Source organism: Entelurus aequoreus, linkage group LG27 (assembly GCF_033978785.1).
Source record: "Entelurus aequoreus isolate RoL-2023_Sb linkage group LG27, RoL_Eaeq_v1.1, whole genome shotgun sequence".
In the NCBI taxonomy this organism is placed as follows: domain Eukaryota; kingdom Metazoa; phylum Chordata; class Actinopteri; order Syngnathiformes; family Syngnathidae; genus Entelurus; species Entelurus aequoreus.
The window spans coordinates 14,527,151-14,545,532 of record NC_084757.1 but is presented as its reverse complement, the minus strand read 5'-3'; the positions used below and the strand labels follow the sequence as shown (position 1 = coordinate 14,545,532).

The following is an 18,382-nucleotide window of genomic DNA, read 5'->3' as shown; positions in this document are numbered from 1 at the left end:
TATATATATTTTTTTCCCACAACACGGGGTAAGGAGTCAGTCATTTTCATTAAATGTTCTCCCACTTAAAAATGCCACTGAGTCAAAGTATGGTAAAGTCTGTCAAGTTTATTTCATGTGAAACCACACTACAGTAGGAGCGGGAACCCTCCCTAATGGCCATCATTGTTTATTTTTTTAATGATAATATTACCACAAAAAAAAAAAAACTTATGTCAAATGCACTCTAATGGGATAGAAATGAGTGAATTAGAATTGTTGCAGATAAATAAATAATACTGAATAAATAAATGAATAAATACACCCAAAACAAAAATAAATAGCTCTAATGCATAAACTCTGGTAAAGCCTTCATGGGACAATTAGGAGGGATGTCTCCATGAATTGATAATTTCCCTGCAATGTTGCTCATTATTATTATTATAATTATGACTACTATAATGATGATGATGATGATGTAGCCCACAGCAGTGCCACATTCTAGCTTAGAAGTAGACTCCAGCACACAAAGCACACTCTGCTGTGATGGGGTTCCCCTCGCCTTTAGATTACAGCACACCTCAACTAGCAGCTCGTTGTATATTAAAACCCACAAGCAAACAGCAGAACTCACCCCACTTGCTCAAAACACATACTTTGGTGTTGTTTTTGCATAAAAAAAACAAGCACAACTGTCCCATTGTAATGGAAGAATGGCCATCAACCTTGTACATTCTTCAACGTGCCGTGATTCATCTTACAAAAGAAATGACAATGTGAGCTGTTTACACTTAGGTAGGCAACTGTGAAATATTAGCTGGCAAACAACCGTGTACAGTATATATTTATATATATTAATGTGTCGACCAAACCACTGCACTAATCACATCTCTGCAGCCTCTTGTACAGTATTTTAAAAAATAACAACTACATTTCCCCAGCCTCAGCCTTTAGAGACTATATTGTATTATATTGCAGGCGTATCACAAAGAGAAGGTTGCATAGATAAAATGCTGAGCAGTGTTATTGCAAGATAAAAACCATTTTATATACCGCTCTACGGGGAAAAAGTGTTGAGATATGTAAGAAAATCTAAAGCTTTGTGGGTGAATTTCCGCCCATTTATCCAGAAGAATGTTATGGACAATTCTCCAAAATGTCTTTCTAAGGTGTAGGGATGGGCGATACGATGATATATATCACAATGTATTATTTGGTATATCAGCTATAATACAGTAGGGAAGCGATTCATATGGCCCCACTCGTGTGAGAAGAAGAGGAGGTGTACATTATTTTGCAATGCAGTCTGATGAAAATGATGGAAATTGCCCCGTTACGTAGCAACTGACGCTGTGGTCAAAGTTGGAATTGCCACAAAACGCATCTTAAGATATTCAACAGTCTACTGCTGTCTGGCGGCTAAAGCAGATAGTGCACACACCCCATTTTGTCACGTTTCATGTGTCAGGTAAACCGCGACGAATGGGGCCATGTGAATTCCCTTGTTACTGTAGAGCCATTTCAAAGCTGTTACAAAGGCTCCTAATTTGGCTGCTGACATAAGTGGTAACATATTGCATAATTTCCAGCTGTATTATTAATCTACTTGTTAATTTACTGTTCATATTTGGTTATTATACTGTTGCTCTGATACATTACATTAGTTTTGGCTGATACTACAAATTTGGGTTTACTGACACTTAAAATTGACAAGATTATTGAATGATTAAATTTTTGATCACAATTATAATCAGACAAAAACACAGGATGGTGGTTTGAATAATATTAATTGTCCTTGTTTCTTACTATTGGCTCTGATTTGAATCCTTAGTTTTTTATCTCTTAAAGTCCTCCTGTGTCAGGGAACCTATTTCCTGAGTTTGTAAATAATAACAAAAACAATTATTTATTTGACAATAAAAAATATCAATATAACCCTTGTAGTATCGGCCATATCCTGATCTTATACTTGGTATTGTTACTGTCGATATTTGTATCCATCCACCCACCAATGTTTACATTTAAGAACTCAAGCTTAAATGTTAGCATATCTTCCTACGGTGTCTAGTGTAGCATGTTTAGCTATTCCTCGTCTTCCAGTGATATTGATACACGTAAGAAACTTAGTTTATTTGTATTACTGACTTAGAAGTGGCTTTGCACTGTGGAGGGACGTTAGCCTCTAGCAATCTAGCAAGAATGCTACATTGTCGCTGTCGAATTCGCGTAACACAGCTAGGATGTGTCGTCAATATGCATCATCACGATATATTAAAACCTATCATCGGCCATAATTATCTCATTTGTATCGTCTATATCGCCCAACCCTACTTAGGTGAATTATTACTGTGAACCCCTGTTTGCTTAAGAGATGTGTCCCAAGACTTTTGCTCATAAAAGGTGTCTTCCTGTCCGAGCAAGTGCAACGGTCATTCACAGTGTAGTCCAAAAAGCAGCCTAGAGATGAGTTCAACCCAACTAAAACCAACAGTTCGTTTTCCTCCTATCCCATCTTTTCTGCACTCAGAGGAAGAAGTCGGGCGACGGCGAAGGCGGGCTGCCGCCGCGGCCGATCGGGGCCTCCCCAGCGCCAAGGTTGTTGTTGCCAAGGAGCTTCTCGTACCGGGCCTTGTAGGCGTCTCGCTCCCTCAGCACCCGAGTCAGCTCACACTGTAGCTGTTCCAGCTGGGGATGGGAAAGAAACATTTGTTGGCATCGACGGATGTGTTGAGGCTTTTTTAGTGACGTGTGAATGAGCACCAAAATCTGTCACCCCCCCTCACTTTTTTCCTGCACGTTTTAAGAAAAGAAGCTCTCGACTCGCGTGCTTTTTACGACATCTTGAAGGGAAAACAGGCTTCGCTATACATCTTAAAATGCAGCTAACTAGCTGTCATTCAGCTACAGACATGGGAACAGTAAGTTTGATCCTTTGATTTTCTTTGGCAAAAAGGCTATCCTAGCACAATGTTGTTTTTTTTGCAAGTGTAATGTTAGCATTGTGGCTAACATAGCTATGCTGGTGCTGCAAACGTGTGTGTCTTCCTGTCCCAGTCCATAATGTTACGTTGTTGAAAGGGACGTTTGGACAAGTGCAGAGTTGGTGTGTCATGTAAACAGTGCCCATGCACTCTGTTGGAGACACACAGCCCATTTACATTAAAGCAACAGACACAAACGACTTACTAAAAATTACTTTTAAACCGTCTCAAGTAGAGATGTCCGACAATGGCTTTTTTGCCGATATCCGATATTGTCCAACTCTTAATTACCGATTCCGATATCTACCGATACCGATATATACAGTCGTGGAATTAACACATTATTATGCCTAATTTTGTTGTGATGCCCCGCTGGATGCATTAAACAATGTAACAAGGTTTTCCAAAATAAATCAACTCAACTTATGGAAAAAAGTGCCAACATGGCACTGCCATATTTATTATTGAAGTCACAAAGTGCATAATTTTTTTTAACATGCCTCAAAACAGCAGCTTGGAATTTGGGACATGCTCTCCCTGAGAGAGCATGAGGAGGTTGAGGTGGGCGGGGTAGCGTCCCGGAAGAGTTAGTGCTGCAAGGAGTTCTGGGTATTTGTTTTGTTGTGTTTATGTTGTGTTACGGTGCGGATGTTCTCCCGAAATGTGTTTGTCATTCTTGTTTGGTGTGGGTTTACAGTGTGGCGCATATTTGTAACAGTGTTAAAGTTGTTCATACGGTCACCCTCAGTGTGACCTGTATGGCTGTTGACCAAATATGCATTGCATTCACTTGTGTGTGTGAAAAGCCGTAGATATTACGTGACTGGGCCGGCACGCAAAGGCAGTGCCTTTAAGGTTTATTGGCGCTCTGTACTTCTCCCTACGTCCGTGTACACAGCGGCGTTTTAAAAAGTCATACATTTTACTTTTTGACACGATACCGATAATTTTGAAACCGATACCGATAATTTCCGATATTACATTTTAAAGCATTTATCGGCCGATAAGATCGGCAGTCCGATATTATCGGACATCCCTAGTCTCAAGGTTAGATTTTTGGCTGACAAAATTTCAATATTGTAAAAAAAAACATAATATGTGACCTTTAACCTTTTAAACCCGTGCTGTGTTAATATAGTACAGTACTTGATTCACTTTCTATTATTGTTAAAGTTTTTGTAAGCCAATATTATTAACAGTGGTGGGTCGTCAGTGCCAGCATGGCCTTCTCTGCTGGCCTAACATAACCAAAAATCATGAAAATAATTAAATATAAAACTATTTTTTATGTCATATTATGCTCCTTTTAGTGTTGTTTTTAGGTTAGAGTTTGTATCCAATCAGAATTCAGCTAGTTTATGTTGCCATGCTGTATCAAATCTGCCCAAGGCCTTCAGAATCAACAATGCGGGCGTTTGTGCACTGTAAGTAAACGGACACATAGAGTTGATAGATAATTGCGAGAGCCAATCAGCTCACGAGTTGTTGTCAGTAAGGCCTTCTAGCTGGCCTCACGTTGAATGTGACATTCACGCGTCCTGTGATTGGATACTCACCGGGACCGTTAGCGGATTAATTTGAGAACACATACAGTTGATAGAGAGTTGCGATAGCCAATCAGATCACAAGTTGTTGACAGTAGCCTGTCTAGGTAGCCTGATGTTAACGAGACTGTGATTGGATACTCACTTGACATTCCAAAGTGAGTATCCAATCCCGAGTTAGCAATTCAGCAGGAAGCAGGAAGTGTTGCGCCGTAGCCATACCGATACTCACACGTTGATTAGGTGGCAGATATATATTTGCAAGGCCATTTTCAAGAAGGATATTCAAAGAGAAACTACATCTTGTGACACAAAGTCGGCCAACCCTAGAAGCTAGCTCAGCTGTCCCGGCGATGAATTGGGGAAATGCCCGCCATTTCCACTCGAATCAACCGACTACAAGCAGTACCACTGGCTTATACGGTGCAGAATGGGTTCTGCAAATTGTGAGTTCAAATATTAAATTTCTCTAGTTTTTCACGTTTAATGTTTTTTGCAATTTTAAGTTTGACACATACATTTTGTTTTAATTGCTGATGCGGGTTTATTGATTTTTAAATGCGCCAGAAAATAGCCCTTTTGTACACTGTTGAGGTGATTCAATGTGCAGTAGTGCATAAACGTGTTCCTGTATAGCAGGGGTCTCCAAACTTTTTGACTCGGGGGCCGCATTGGGTTACAAAAATTTGGCCGGGGGCCGGGCTGTGTGTATATATATATATATATATATATATATATATATATATATATATATATATACATACACATTGTCTTTATATTCCAGCGAGTTAATCCGTTTTGTCATTTAACATCAATTAACATTGATGTTCATCAACATTTAACATTGTCACGTTATCGATGGGAAAATTCATTTTTAGACAATATGATTTGCCTGAGCGGCTAGGAGACACCGAGAGCAATAAGCGGTATAAAATGGATTAGAAAGGAAAGATAAAAAAATAAAAAAATTTAAAAATTAAAAATTCAAACACTTTTTTTTTTTTACTTGGCACTTCCTGTGGGCCGGATTTTGGATGCAGGGGGGCCGGATCCGACCCGTGGGCCGTAGTTTGGGGACCCCTGCTGTATAGTATTTCTCCAGCAGTGGCCATGTGGTGACCCGCCACTAATTATTAGTATCCGTTGTTTAGTATTTTATTTGTATTATAGATGTTTCTCTGACAGTTTCTTACGAATAGAGCAAAAAGGTACAGTATGTCGTCCGCCGAGAAAACGAAAATCCAATCGGAGTCATGACAATGTAACACAAAATAATGGCTTAGTGGCCCAAGGACTTAATTCATTCATATTATGAACCGAAAAACATCAAACGTAAGACAAAATTTGTGTAACTTTTTTTAAATTCATTTCCAGAAAGTTTTATGGGTTGGACTACTTTGCACCGTTAAAGCAGCTAATGTTAGCATGCAAGATAAAAACAAAAAACAAAAAAAAACTTAAGCGACTTCAGTTAGGGTTACGTTATGACATGATTACAGTATAGAAATTTAGTTGAGTTTAAAAAACTAACTTAAGCGCCTTCGATTAGGGTTAAGTTAGGATATATATATTTAGTAGGATTTTTTAAAATAAATTACTTAAGCACCTTTGATTAGGATTAAGTTACGATATGTAAATTTAATAGGAATTTTGAATAATTAAAAAAAAAACTTAAGCACCTTTTATTAGGGTTAAGGTAGGATATATAAATTTAGTTATTAAATTTAAAAGTCAAGTACCTTTGGTGAGGTTAGGCTTAGATAATGCCAAATTTAGTAGAATGTGTACGAAAAACTGCTAAGCATCTTTTTATTAGGGTTACGTTAGGTTAGGATATGGACATTTTGTAGGAATTTGTACAAAAAAGTTTAACACTTTTGATTAAGGTTAAGTTTGGATGTGGATATGGAAATTCAGTATGAATTTCTACAAAATAAGTTAAACACCTTGGTTTGAAAACATTCCAGGTAAAGTTTTGGTTAGGCTTAGTTTTGGGTTTATCATTTTCACAACATGATTAAAAAACAAAAAAATAAACTCTCAAAATATTGTAAAGGTTGTCTATGGATGTTCTTATTCATTGTAATCTCAGGGCATTCAATCGATCGCAGCTGGACCGCAACGTTTGATTAAGGTTGAGTTAGGTTAGGACACAGGTGTCAAACTCAAGGTCACATCTGGGCCGCTAAATCATATAATGTGGTTCGCAAAAACCTGGAAATGTGTCATTTTTGCTAAATGTGTTTTAGTTTTGACACAAAAAGATTGTACCAATGTGTTATTCTTGACTCAATGTATGCGATGCAACAAGCTATTCCAGGCATTTTCTCTATCATTGCAACCCTTTTTGAAATGAATTCTAAAATAGCTTGAATTATGACTAGAAACCAGTTTTGTTGGCATAAAATATGATTGTATTCTAATGGAAGGGGAATTTGTGTAATGATATAATGTGGCGAATATACATTTACAGTAGGGAAAGGATTCATTAATCTTAATATGGCCCCATTCCTAAGTGTGAATCTCACGTTAGGGGAAGGTTGGGGTTTAATAATTTTGCAATGCGGTCTGCTGGAAATGATGGAAAGTGCCACTCGGTAGAGTGACGCTGTAGTCAAAGTTGGAATTGCCACAAAAAACATTTTAAGATATTCAACTGCCGTTTGGCGGCTGAAGTGGATAGTGCACCCACCCAATTCGTCACGTTTCATGTGTCAGGTAAACTGTGACGAATGGGGCCATACGAATCATATTCCTACTGTATATGGTTTCACAGTTACAAGAGGCCCGTTGAGGGGAAATGAGTTTAACACCGCTTACATATCCTAACCCCTGAGTTAGGATATGTAAAATTTTAGTAGGAATTTGAACAAAAACTTTAAGTCCCTTTGATTATGTGTTAATTTAGGTTACGGTATGGAAATTTAGTAGACATTTGTACAAAAAAAAGTTAAGAACCATTGGTGGTTGAGTTAGGATATGGAACTAGAAATTTATTAGGAATTTATACAAATAAAGTTAAGCACCATTGGTTAGTGTTGTTAGGATATGGAACTAGAAATTTAGTAGAAACTTCTACAAAAAAAGTTAAGAACCATTGGTTAGGGTTGAGTTAGGATATGGAACTAGAAATTTAGTAAGAATTTGTACAAATCAAGTTAAGCACCATTGGTTAGGGTTGAGTTAGGATATGAAACTAAAAAGTTAGTAGAAATTTGTGCAAACATTTTTTAAAACCCATTGGTTAGGGTTGCGTTAGGATATGGAACTAGAAATTTAGTAGAAACTTGTACAAAAAAAGTTAAGAACCATTGTTTAGGGTTAAGTTAGGATATGGAACTAGAAATTTAGTAGAAACTTGTACAAAAAAAGTTAAGAACCAATGGTTAGGGTTGAGTTAGGATATGGAACTAGACATTTAGTAAGAATTTGTACAAATCAAGTTAAGCACCATTGGTTAGGGTTGAGTTAGAATATGGAACTAAAAAGTTAGTAGAAATGAGTGAAACAAAAGTTAAAAACCATTGGTTAGGGTTGCGTTAGGATATGGAACTAGAAATTTAGTAGAAACTTGTACAAAAAAAATGTAAGAACCATTGTTTAGGGTTGGGTTAGGATATGGAACTAGAAATTTAGTAGAAACTTGTATAAAAAAAGTTAAGAACCAATGGTTTGGGTTGAGTTAGGATATGTAACTAGACATTTAGTAAAAATGTGTACAAATCAAGTTAAGCACCATTGGTTAGGGTAGAGTTATGATATGTAACTAGACATTTAGTAAGAATTTGTACAAATCAAGTTAAGCACCATTGGTTAGGGTTGAGTTAGAATATGGAACTAAAAAGTTAGTAGAAATTTGTGAAAAAAAAGTTAAAACCCATTGGTTAGGGTTGCGTTAGGATATGGAACTAGAAATTTAGTAGAAACTTGTACAAAAAAAGTTAAGAACCATTGTTTAGGGTAGAGTTATGATATGGAACTAGAAATGTAGTAAGAATTTGTACAAATCAAGTTAAGCACTATTGGTTAGGGTTGAGTTAGGATATGGAACTAAAAAGCTAGTAGAAATTTGTGCAAAAAAAAGTTAAAAACCATTGGTTAGGGTTGCGTTAGGATATGGAACTATAAATTTAGTAGAAACTTGTACAAAATGTTTTTAAGAACCATTGTTTAGGGTTGGGTTAGGATATGGAACTAGAAATTTAGTAGAAACTTGTACAAAAAAAGTTAAGAACCATTGGTTAGGGTAGAGTTAGGATATGGAACTAGAAATTTAGTAGAAACTTGTATAAAAAAAGTTAAGAACCATTGGTTAGGGTTGAGTTAGGATATGGAACTAGACATTTAGTAAGAATGTGTACAAATCAAGTTAAGCACCATTGGTTAGGGTTGAGTTAGGATATGGAACTAAAAAGTTAGTAGAAATTTGTGCAAAATAAAGTTAAGAACCATTGTTTAGGGTTGCGTTAGGATATGGAACTAGAAATTTAGTAGAAACTTTTACAAAAAAAGTTAAGAACCATTGTTTAGGGTTGAGTTAGGATATGGAAATAGAAATTTAGTAGGAATTTGTGCACAAAAAAGTTCAGCACCTTTGGTTAGGGTATGGTTAGGATATGTAAAATTAAGTAGGAATTTATACAAAAATAATTAGGCACCTTTTATTAAGTTTTAAGTTAGGTTAATATAATTTTGATTAAGGTAAAGTTAGGTTAATATACTTTTGATTAGACTTGGACTTAGACAAACTTTATTGATCCACAAGGGAAATTGTTCCACATTGATTGATTGATTAAGGTTAAGTTAGGATATGGATATGGAAAGTCAGTTGGAATTTGTACAAAATAGGTTTTGGTCAGCCTTAGTCTTGGATTTATCATTTTCACGACATCATTCAAAAACAAAAACATTAACTCAACCCACACAATGTTGTGACTCATCGAATTACAATAATAGTAGAAAATCCCACTAAAATTGTGTCGGGGCTCAGAGATTGGTCGCCATCTCACTACCTGTTGACTTAGCACGTGCTTCTCCGACTCAAGTGCGTGGCGATGCTGTAAGCGCTTGTAACGGCAGGACTGGGCGTAGCCGCGGTTCTTGAGGGTGCGTCGCTTCTGCTTCAGGCGCACCACCTCGTCTTTGCTGACGCCCCGCAGGTGGCGGTTGAGCTCGCGGACCGACAGGCTCACCAGCTGCTCGTCGGAGAAGCGCTCGTTCGCGCCGCACTGTGAACAGATGGAGAACATATCGGTGTTTATTCAGTGCTAGGCACGCTAGAGATGATTCACATTGCATATATTTATACGAAAGCCAGCAAAACAGTGTCATTGTGGGTTGTCGGGGGGACGTTACTGTCCATAATCTGTCGTATAATCTGACTAAGTGTGGCTGACAGTTATCAGGATTACGCAAGGCAATAATAGCAGATATGATTATAAGCTCACACTGCGCTCCATTTAGAGCTCCCAGATCCAACCAGACATCCCGATCAACAACGACTCTGAAATGTAATACCTGAACGTTGCTACATGCACGCACTCCAGAGGATTCTATGACTGTCCACATTTTATTTTGCATCATTAACACCAACCAATCAGGCTGTCATTGCCACATTTTCCTTGTGAAAACACAAAGTTAAGTGCATGGCTGGTATTAAAGTTAAAGGTCCTCTCTTATGCAAAAAGTGACCTTTTGGAGATGTTCTATAAGTCTCCCGAGAACTAGACTATTAAAAAATTCTCAAAAGGCTTCGCGACACATCTTGAAACAAAGTTTGGAGCTCATTGTGAGATCGCTGTGTTTTTCTTCAGGTAATAGGCTAACCTAGCTGCCAAAATGTGAGTGTAATGTTAGTACTGTAGCTCCCGTACCTATGCTAATGTTGCTAACATTTACAGTAGGTGCTCCTGTATGGGACATGTGGCATCTATTAAGAGGGCCACAATAATTAATGTGGCGGGCCACAATAAATTATGTTAGACCACGTTAAATTATGTGTTGGACCACAATAAATGATGTTTAGGCCACGTTAAAAATGTGTTGGACCACTTAAATGATGTGGTAGACAACATCAAATGATGTGACGGGCCAAATTAAATAATGTGGCGAACCACATTAAATAACGTGTAAGACCACATTAAATATTGTGTTTGACCACATTAGATATCGTGTTAGACCACATTAAATAATGTGGCAGACCACATTAAATTACATTTTAGACCACATTAAATATTGTGTTAGACCACATTTAAGGATGTGTTGGACCACATTAAATGATGTGGCAGGCCAAATTAAATAATGTTGTGAACCACAATAAATAACGTGTTAGACCGCTTTAAATTTTGTGTTTGACCACATTAAATATCGTGTTAGACCACGTTAAATAATGTGGCAGACCACATTAAATTACATTTTAGACCACATTAAATATTGTGTTAGACCACATTTAAGTATGTGTTGGACCACATTAAATGATGTGGCAGGCCAAATTAAATAATGTGGTGAACCACGATAAATGATGTGTTAGACCACTTTAAATATTGTGTTTGACCACGTTAAATGATGTGGCGAACCACATTAGATATCGTGTTAGACCACATTAAATGATGTGGCGAACCACATTAGATATCGTGGGACAAATTTTCAAGCATTGACCGGTCCGCAGCTACAAAAAGGTTGGGGACCACTGTCTTAGACCATGTTAAATGATGTGTTGGACCACATTAAAGGATGTGTTAGACTACATTAAAGGATGTGTTAGACCACATTAAATGACGTGTTAAATCACATTAAATGACGTGTTAAACCACAAATAAATGACGTGTTAAACCACATTAAAGGACATGTTAGACCACATTAAATGTCTTGTTAAAACCACCTTAAAATATGTGTTAGACCACGTTAAATGACGTGTTACACCACATTAAAGGATGTGTTAGACCACATTAAATGACGTGTTAGATCACATTGAAAGACGTGTTAGACCACCTTAAAGGACGTGTTAGACCCCATTAAATGACGTGTTAGACCCCATTAAATGACGTGTTAGACCCCATTAAATGACGTGTTAGACCACATTAAATGACGTGTTAGACCACATTAAAGGATGTGTTAGACCACATTAAATGATGTGTTGGACCACATTAAAGGATGTGTTAGACCACGTTAAATGACGTGTTACACCACGTTAAAGGACATGTTAGACCACATTAAATGTCTTGTTAAACCACCTTAAAAGATGTGTTAGACCACATTAAATGACGTGTTACACCACATTAAAGGATGTGTTAGACCACATTAAATGACGTGTTAGATCACATTAAAAGACGTGTTAGACCACAATAAATGACGTGTTAGACCACCTTAAATGACGTGTTAGACCACTTTAAATGGCGCGTTAGACCACTTTAAATGGTGTGTTAGACCACATTAAAGGATGTGTTAGACCACATTAAATGATGTGTTAGACCACATTAAATGATGTGTTAGACCACATTAAATGATGTGTTAGACCACCTTAAATGATGTGTTGGACCACCTTAAATGATGTGTTGGACCACATTAAATGACGTGTTAAACCACTAGAAATGACGTGTTAAAACCACATTAAATGACGCGTAGACCACTTTAAATGGCGCGTTAGACCACTTTAAATGGCGCGTTAGACCACTTTAAATGGCGCGTTAGACCACATTAAATGATGTGTTAGACCACATTAAATGATGTGTTAGACCACATTAAAGGATGTGTTAGACCACATTAAATGATGTGTTGGACCACATTAAATGATGTGTTAGACCACATTAAATGATGTGTTAGACCACATTAAATGATGTGTTAGACCACATTAAATGATGTGTTAAACCACATTAAAGGACGTGTTAGACCACATTAAATGATGTGTTAGACCACATTAAATGATGTGTTAGACCACATTAAATGATGTGTTAGACCACATTAAATGATGTGTTAGACCACATTAAATGATGTGTTAGACCACATTAAATGATGTGTTAGACCACATTAAATGATGTGTTAGACCACATTAAATGATGTTAGACCACATTAAATGATGTGTTAGACCACATTAAATGATGTGTTAGACCACATTAAAGGACGTGTTAGACCACATTAAATGACGTGTTAAACCACATTAAATGACATGTTAAACCACAAATAAATGACGTGTTAAACCACATTAAAGGACATGTTAGACCACGTTAAATGTCTTGATAACCACATTAAAAGATGTGTTGGACCACGTTAAAGGATGTGTTAGACCACGTTAAATGACGTGTTACACCACATTAAAGGACATGTTAGACCACATTAAATGTCTTGTTAAACCACCTTAAAAGATGTGTTAGACCACATTAAATGACGTGTTAGATCACATTAAATGACGTGTTAGACCACTTTAAATGACGTGTTAGACCACTTTAAATGGCGCGTTAGACCACATTAAATGGCGCGTTAGACTACATTAAAGGATGCGTGTTAGACCACATTAAAGGATGCGTGTTAGACCACATTAAATGATGTGTTAGACCACATTAAAGGACGTGTTAAACCACATTAAAGGACGTGTTAGACCACATTAAATGACGTGTTAGACCACATTAAATGACGTGTTAAACCACAAATAAATGACGTGTTAAACCACATTAAAGGACGTGTTAGACCACGTTAAAGGACGTGTTAGACCACATTAAAGGACGTGTTAGACCACATTAAAGGACGTGTTAAACCACATTAAAGGACATGTTAGACCACGTTAAAGGACGTGTTAGACCACATTAAAGGACGTGTTAGACCACATTAAAGGACGTGTTAGACCACATTAAAGGACGTGTTAGACCACATTAAAGGACGTGTTAGACCACATTAAAGGATGTGTTAAACCACATTAAATGGCATATTAGACCACATTGAATAACATTTCGGGTGACATTAAATATTGTGGCGGGCCAGATCTTGGGCCCTTGGGCTTTGAGTTTGACACATGTGATTTAGGAGCACTGGGGTTTGGCACCTTCAAAAGGGTTCCTACACCCTTGACACCTTTAGTTACCCATATTTAGTGCAATATGACGTTAATGCAGATCAGACCTTAAGGCGGAAAGACAACTATTTACAGTTTAACACCTGACTGACTTGTGGGTGATGATGATGGTGATGGCCGCCATGCATGGAGTGGTGAAGGTGGTGCTGATGATGGTGGTGATGCGGGAGGGGGACGAGGCGGCCCTGAGGGCTTAGGGGCTGCTGGTAGGCTGCCGACGCGGCGGTGGCGTTGGGCAGCAAAGGAGTGTTTGAGGACAGGAAGACGAGCGGGCGGTGGCCCACGTCTGTCCCCTTGGCGCAGGACACGTCGGCACCGCTGTCGCTTCCCGAGTCTCCCATGTTGCTGCTGGAACTCTGAGAAAGACCTGGAAACTGAGTGGATGGAGAGATGGACGCTAAAGATGACCGCATGACAGATGGCGAAAGATGGACTGTGGAGACAAGAGGTACCTGTGAGGTGACGGCGGCCGCAGCCGAGTTCAGCAAAGCCTCCACAGCGTCCTCACAGCCCAGGAAGCCGTTGACCGGCGCCCTCTCTCTGTCGCCACTACCCCCGAGTGCGCCCAGAAGCGAGGCGGGCCCTGTGACCTCCCCTCCAAACTGTTGCTGCAGCGCCGCAAACCAGATGAGGTCCTCCAGCGAGGCCGGGGTGGGGCCTTGAGGCCCGCCGTGGGCCGGGCTGCCGTCTCCGTTCCCCTGGGAGCCGGAACTGACGCCCGACGTGAAGCTGTTGGACATGGACAGCGGGAAGGAGATGGAGGAGGACGACGAAGACAGGGAGGACGAGCCCGAAGGCGGCGGTTGTGCGTCGCTGAGTGTCGGTGAGGGCGGCAGCGAGTTGTAAGGGCTGGAGCTCAAACTGGAGTCCTGGGGAGGATGGCCGGCGTACGGCGAGCTGGAGGGGTCGTGGGGCAGGCCAGATTTGGGGTACGTGCACTGAGCAGAGAGCGGGGGCGTGTCGGGTTTCACCTCGAACTTGAGGAGATCAAAGTCGTTGAGGTACTCCATGGCCAGCGGGCTCGGAGGGAGGGACGCCATGGGGAGGGAAGGCGAGGACATGGTGTCTTCCGCTGATGCTTCCTCAGGCTTTCTGGTGCTGTCAGGAACGCCGGGAAATCCAACACAGCGCCTCAGAGCGGCTCATAGACAGCAGCGGGGGGTTGACAGGAAGTAGACTGACTTAGGGGGCTTCCTCTTGTTCAAACTGGGCTTCCTTCTGTCCTTTTGTCTGTCTTTCTAGTCCTGCAGTGGAGAAGCAAGGCGGAGAATAGCATGATAAGTGCACGCATTGTGGAATAGAATGGAGACCTTAATTGGCATTGTTGTACAACAATTAAATGTAGTTTGGTAGCTTTTGTTTAGTTATTAAAACTTACAAAAACTATCAACGACATTGATGCTTTAGGATTCATAACAGATCTCACATACTCATAAACCCTGGAAGGAGATTAGTGTAATAATGTCTAATATTTTTTCACCTTAACCTTGTCAAATTTTGGCAACTAACTCAGACTTAAGCTTAGATGAAGCATTTAAAAAATAATAATCATCATTTATTTTTATTAATTTATATTTTATGCAATTATGGTAACACTTTAGTTTAGGAAACATATTCACCATTAATTAGTTGCTTATAACATGCAAATTAGTAACATATTGGCTCTTAATTAATCATTATTAAGTACTTATCAATGCCTTATTCTGCATGGCCTCATTATACAACCAGTAAGCCATTAACTAAGGGTCTTCCCTCAATATGGCATGGAATGCATTGCAGACGAAACTGAAACTCACTGAACTGCTTCCATTTGGAGACTTCCATTCTGACAGCAAGAGACTTTTGCACAGTGCCTGTGTTTTTAAAAGGTGTAAATCTTTATTGTTTTACAGTTCTCTTTTATGTATTTTAAAATGTATGTCTTAACGTATTACTTTTTTGAAACTGCTCTGTGACATGTGACAAGAGATCTTGATCTCAATGGGTTTCTTATCTGGTTAAATAAAGGTTCTAATAACCTCAGAATTATTGCTTATTAGTAACCATAACCCTTATATGTTCCCCTAGTGTCTAAATAACTCAAAATTAAGTCTTTGTTACTTAGAATATGTTCCCATACTAAAGTGTTACCGCAATTATTAATAATTATATGTTTTTGTTTTTATGACTTGTTGTCATAATTTACAATGTAAATGCAATATCAAAAAAAAAAATGAGGCGCATAATGTAATATTTAGGATAATAATACAAGTAAACAAATCCTAGCCATATCAGTAGCCTTACAACTAACCAATATATTTACAATATGCACAAAAAAATAAGAAAATAATACAATTTCATCCACTTTAATCCACATATGCAGGAGTTATATCATCATTTACTGTATCTGTAAGATAACACCTCTACTCCTGAACCGTTGCACGCAGAAGGGTGAAACTTTGGTAAAACACGCACCCCTACTGGGATGCCTGCACTATTGTTTTTTTTCGGACAAATTAAACCTTGTACGGCTTTTCAACAAAACACTCGCCCGCAACTTCGGGGTACTTGGTACGTACCCTTCAGGAGACTGAGCAGCGCAGGTGTGTCAAATGTGAGCAAGATTGGTTGTTTAGAAATGATTTGTAAAATTGAGGTTATGTTCTGTATGTTTTTAACAGCATTTTGACCACAAACCTTAAGGGGTGCCACTAATGTCTTTTATAGTCATAGTCAAAAAAAGAGAATAACTAATTTTTAAATATGTGTTGATTGAATGAAAACATCCGTCCATCATCCATCCGTCCATCCATTTTCTACCGCGTGTACCTTCCGGAGTCCATCGTATTTTATATTAACACAAGTCACACAAACGGATCATCCCATTGTTGATATTTCAATATGTGAAGGATATCTCAAAGCGTTTATTCATTTTTGACACAAAGATTCACAAGTCTCAGCCGCCAAATCCAATTACCGTCAGACTAATCCAGAGTCCACACTTTCAACCAGAACCCAACCACACGTTTAGAGGTGGAAACTATTTCATTTGCAAACATACACTAAACACACATCTCCTCAAACCTGTGTTGGAAATACTTGGGAAACACCTTTCACGGCAGAAGTTCCAACAATCTCAAATGTTTCCAGTCGGCTGACGCGCGAACCGCGTAGGAGGAACGTTGTTCCATTGCTAATTACCGGCTTTCAAATATAATCGTTGTGATCAAAATGAACATGTAATTAAGAAAGGAAAAAAAATGCAACTTTGACCCGTGCCTCTACAGTGTGCTTCATTAGTCGGACCCCTGCGGCCGGACGCTGACAGGAAGCAAACAAGTGATGTGAACCACAGAGGCCTCGGTCTGACTCTGGACCAGAATCACCCGTGACGCACAAAATGAGACACACACATATAGGCAAAAAAAAAAAGTATGAACTTACCGTCAGTCATAGAGATGAAGGATGAGCGCTTGTCAACATCACACACACAAACACACACACAAATATTGGACGCACTGACTGTGTGACTGACAAGAGGAGTGTGTGAGTGTCTGTGTGTCACTGAGTGCCACTGCCCCCTTGCTTTCTTTCTCCACTGTTGCAAATCCCTGTTTGCAACAATACCCCCCCGCCCGGCCATGTCCACTCACATGGTTCGCTGGCATGCACCCCCCCCCCCACCCCCTCTCTGTTTTTCTCACTCCCTCTGTCTAGTTATCTAGTAGGGGTGCAACGATTCCTTTTAGCCACGATTCGATTCTACAAAACCCAAAACCAGTGAAGTTGGCACGTTGTGTAAATCGTAAATAAAAACAGAATACGATGATTTGCAAATCCTTTTCAATTTATATTTAATTGAGTAGACTGCAAGGACAAGATATTTAATGTTCGAACTGAGAAACTTAATTTTTTTTGTGCAAATAATAACTTAGAGTTTAATGGCAGCAACACATTGCAAAAAAGTTGGCACAGGGGCATTTTTACCACTGTGTTACATGGCCTTTCCTTTTAACAACACTCAGTAAACGTTTGGGAACTGAGGAGACCAATTTTTGAAGCTATTCAGGTGGAATTCTTTCCCATTCTTGCTTGATGTACAGCTTAAGTTGTTCAACAGTCCGGGGTCTCCATTGTGGTATTTTACGCTTCATATTGCGCCACACATTTTCAATGGGAGACAGGTCTGGACTACAGGCAGGCCAGTCTAGTACCCGCACTCTTTTACCATGAAGCCACGCTGTTGTAAAACGTGGCTTGGCATTGTCTTGCTGAAATAAGCAGGGGCGTCCATGATGTTGCTTGGATGGCAAAATATGTTGCTCCAGAACCTGTATGTACCTTTCAGAATGGATGGTGCCTTCACAGATGTGTAAGTTACCCATGCCTTGGGCCCTTATACCATACTTGCCAACCCTCCCGATTTTCCCGGGAGACTCACGAATTTCAGTGCCCCTCCCGAAAATCTCCCGGGGCAACCATTCTCCCGAATTTCTACCGATTTCCAGCCGGACAACAATATTGGGGGCGTGCCTTAAAGGCATTGCCTTTAGCGCCCTCTACAACCTGTCGTCACGTCCGCTTTTCCTCCATACAAACAGCGTGTTGGCCCAGCCACATAATATATGCGGCTTCTACACACACACACACACACACAAGTGAATGCAAGCCATACTTGATCAACAGCCATACAGGTCACACTGAGGGTGTCCGTATAAACAACTTTAACACTGTTACAAATATGCGCCACACTGTGAACCCACACCAAACTAGAATGACAAACACATTTCGGGAGAACATCCGCACCGTAACACAACATAAACACAATAGAACAA

The 18,382-nt window shown here is 39.3% G+C and overlaps 1 protein-coding gene and 1 long non-coding RNA gene across 5 annotated transcripts in view; one reads left to right on the top strand and one right to left on the bottom strand.

The window, feature by feature from the left end:
- Positions 1-18,382, top strand: part of LOC133644657 (uncharacterized) — a 164,782-nt gene that overhangs the window by 38,432 nt on the left and 107,968 nt on the right. The gene's annotated exons all lie outside the window — the stretch shown is intronic.
- Positions 89-17,120, bottom strand: nrl (neural retina leucine zipper). The gene is made up of 5 exons (XM_062038733.1): positions 16,992-17,120; positions 14,021-14,812; positions 13,661-13,942; positions 9,517-9,732; positions 89-2,664 (listed from the first exon to the last, which is right to left on the bottom strand). The coding sequence occupies exons 2-5, from the start codon at positions 14,627-14,629 to the stop codon at positions 2,503-2,505; spliced, it is 1,269 nt and encodes a 422-aa protein (XP_061894717.1). The 5' UTR covers positions 14,630-14,812; positions 16,992-17,120; the 3' UTR covers positions 89-2,502.

Bases quoted from the DNA above. Each gene is read 5' to 3' on its own strand.
- nrl (XM_062038733.1), bottom strand. From the start codon at position 14,629: ATGTCCTCGCCTTCCCTCCCCATGGCGTCCCTCCCTCCGAGCCCGCTG. The intron at 13,943-14,020 runs GTACCTCTTGTC...CCATCCACTCAG, and splicing joins CGGCCGCCGTCACCTCACAG to TTTCCAGGTCTTTCTCAGAG. The intron at 9,733-13,660 runs GTCAGTCAGGTG...ATCTGTTCACAG, and splicing joins ACCATCATCATCACCCACAA to TGCGGCGCGAACGAGCGCTT.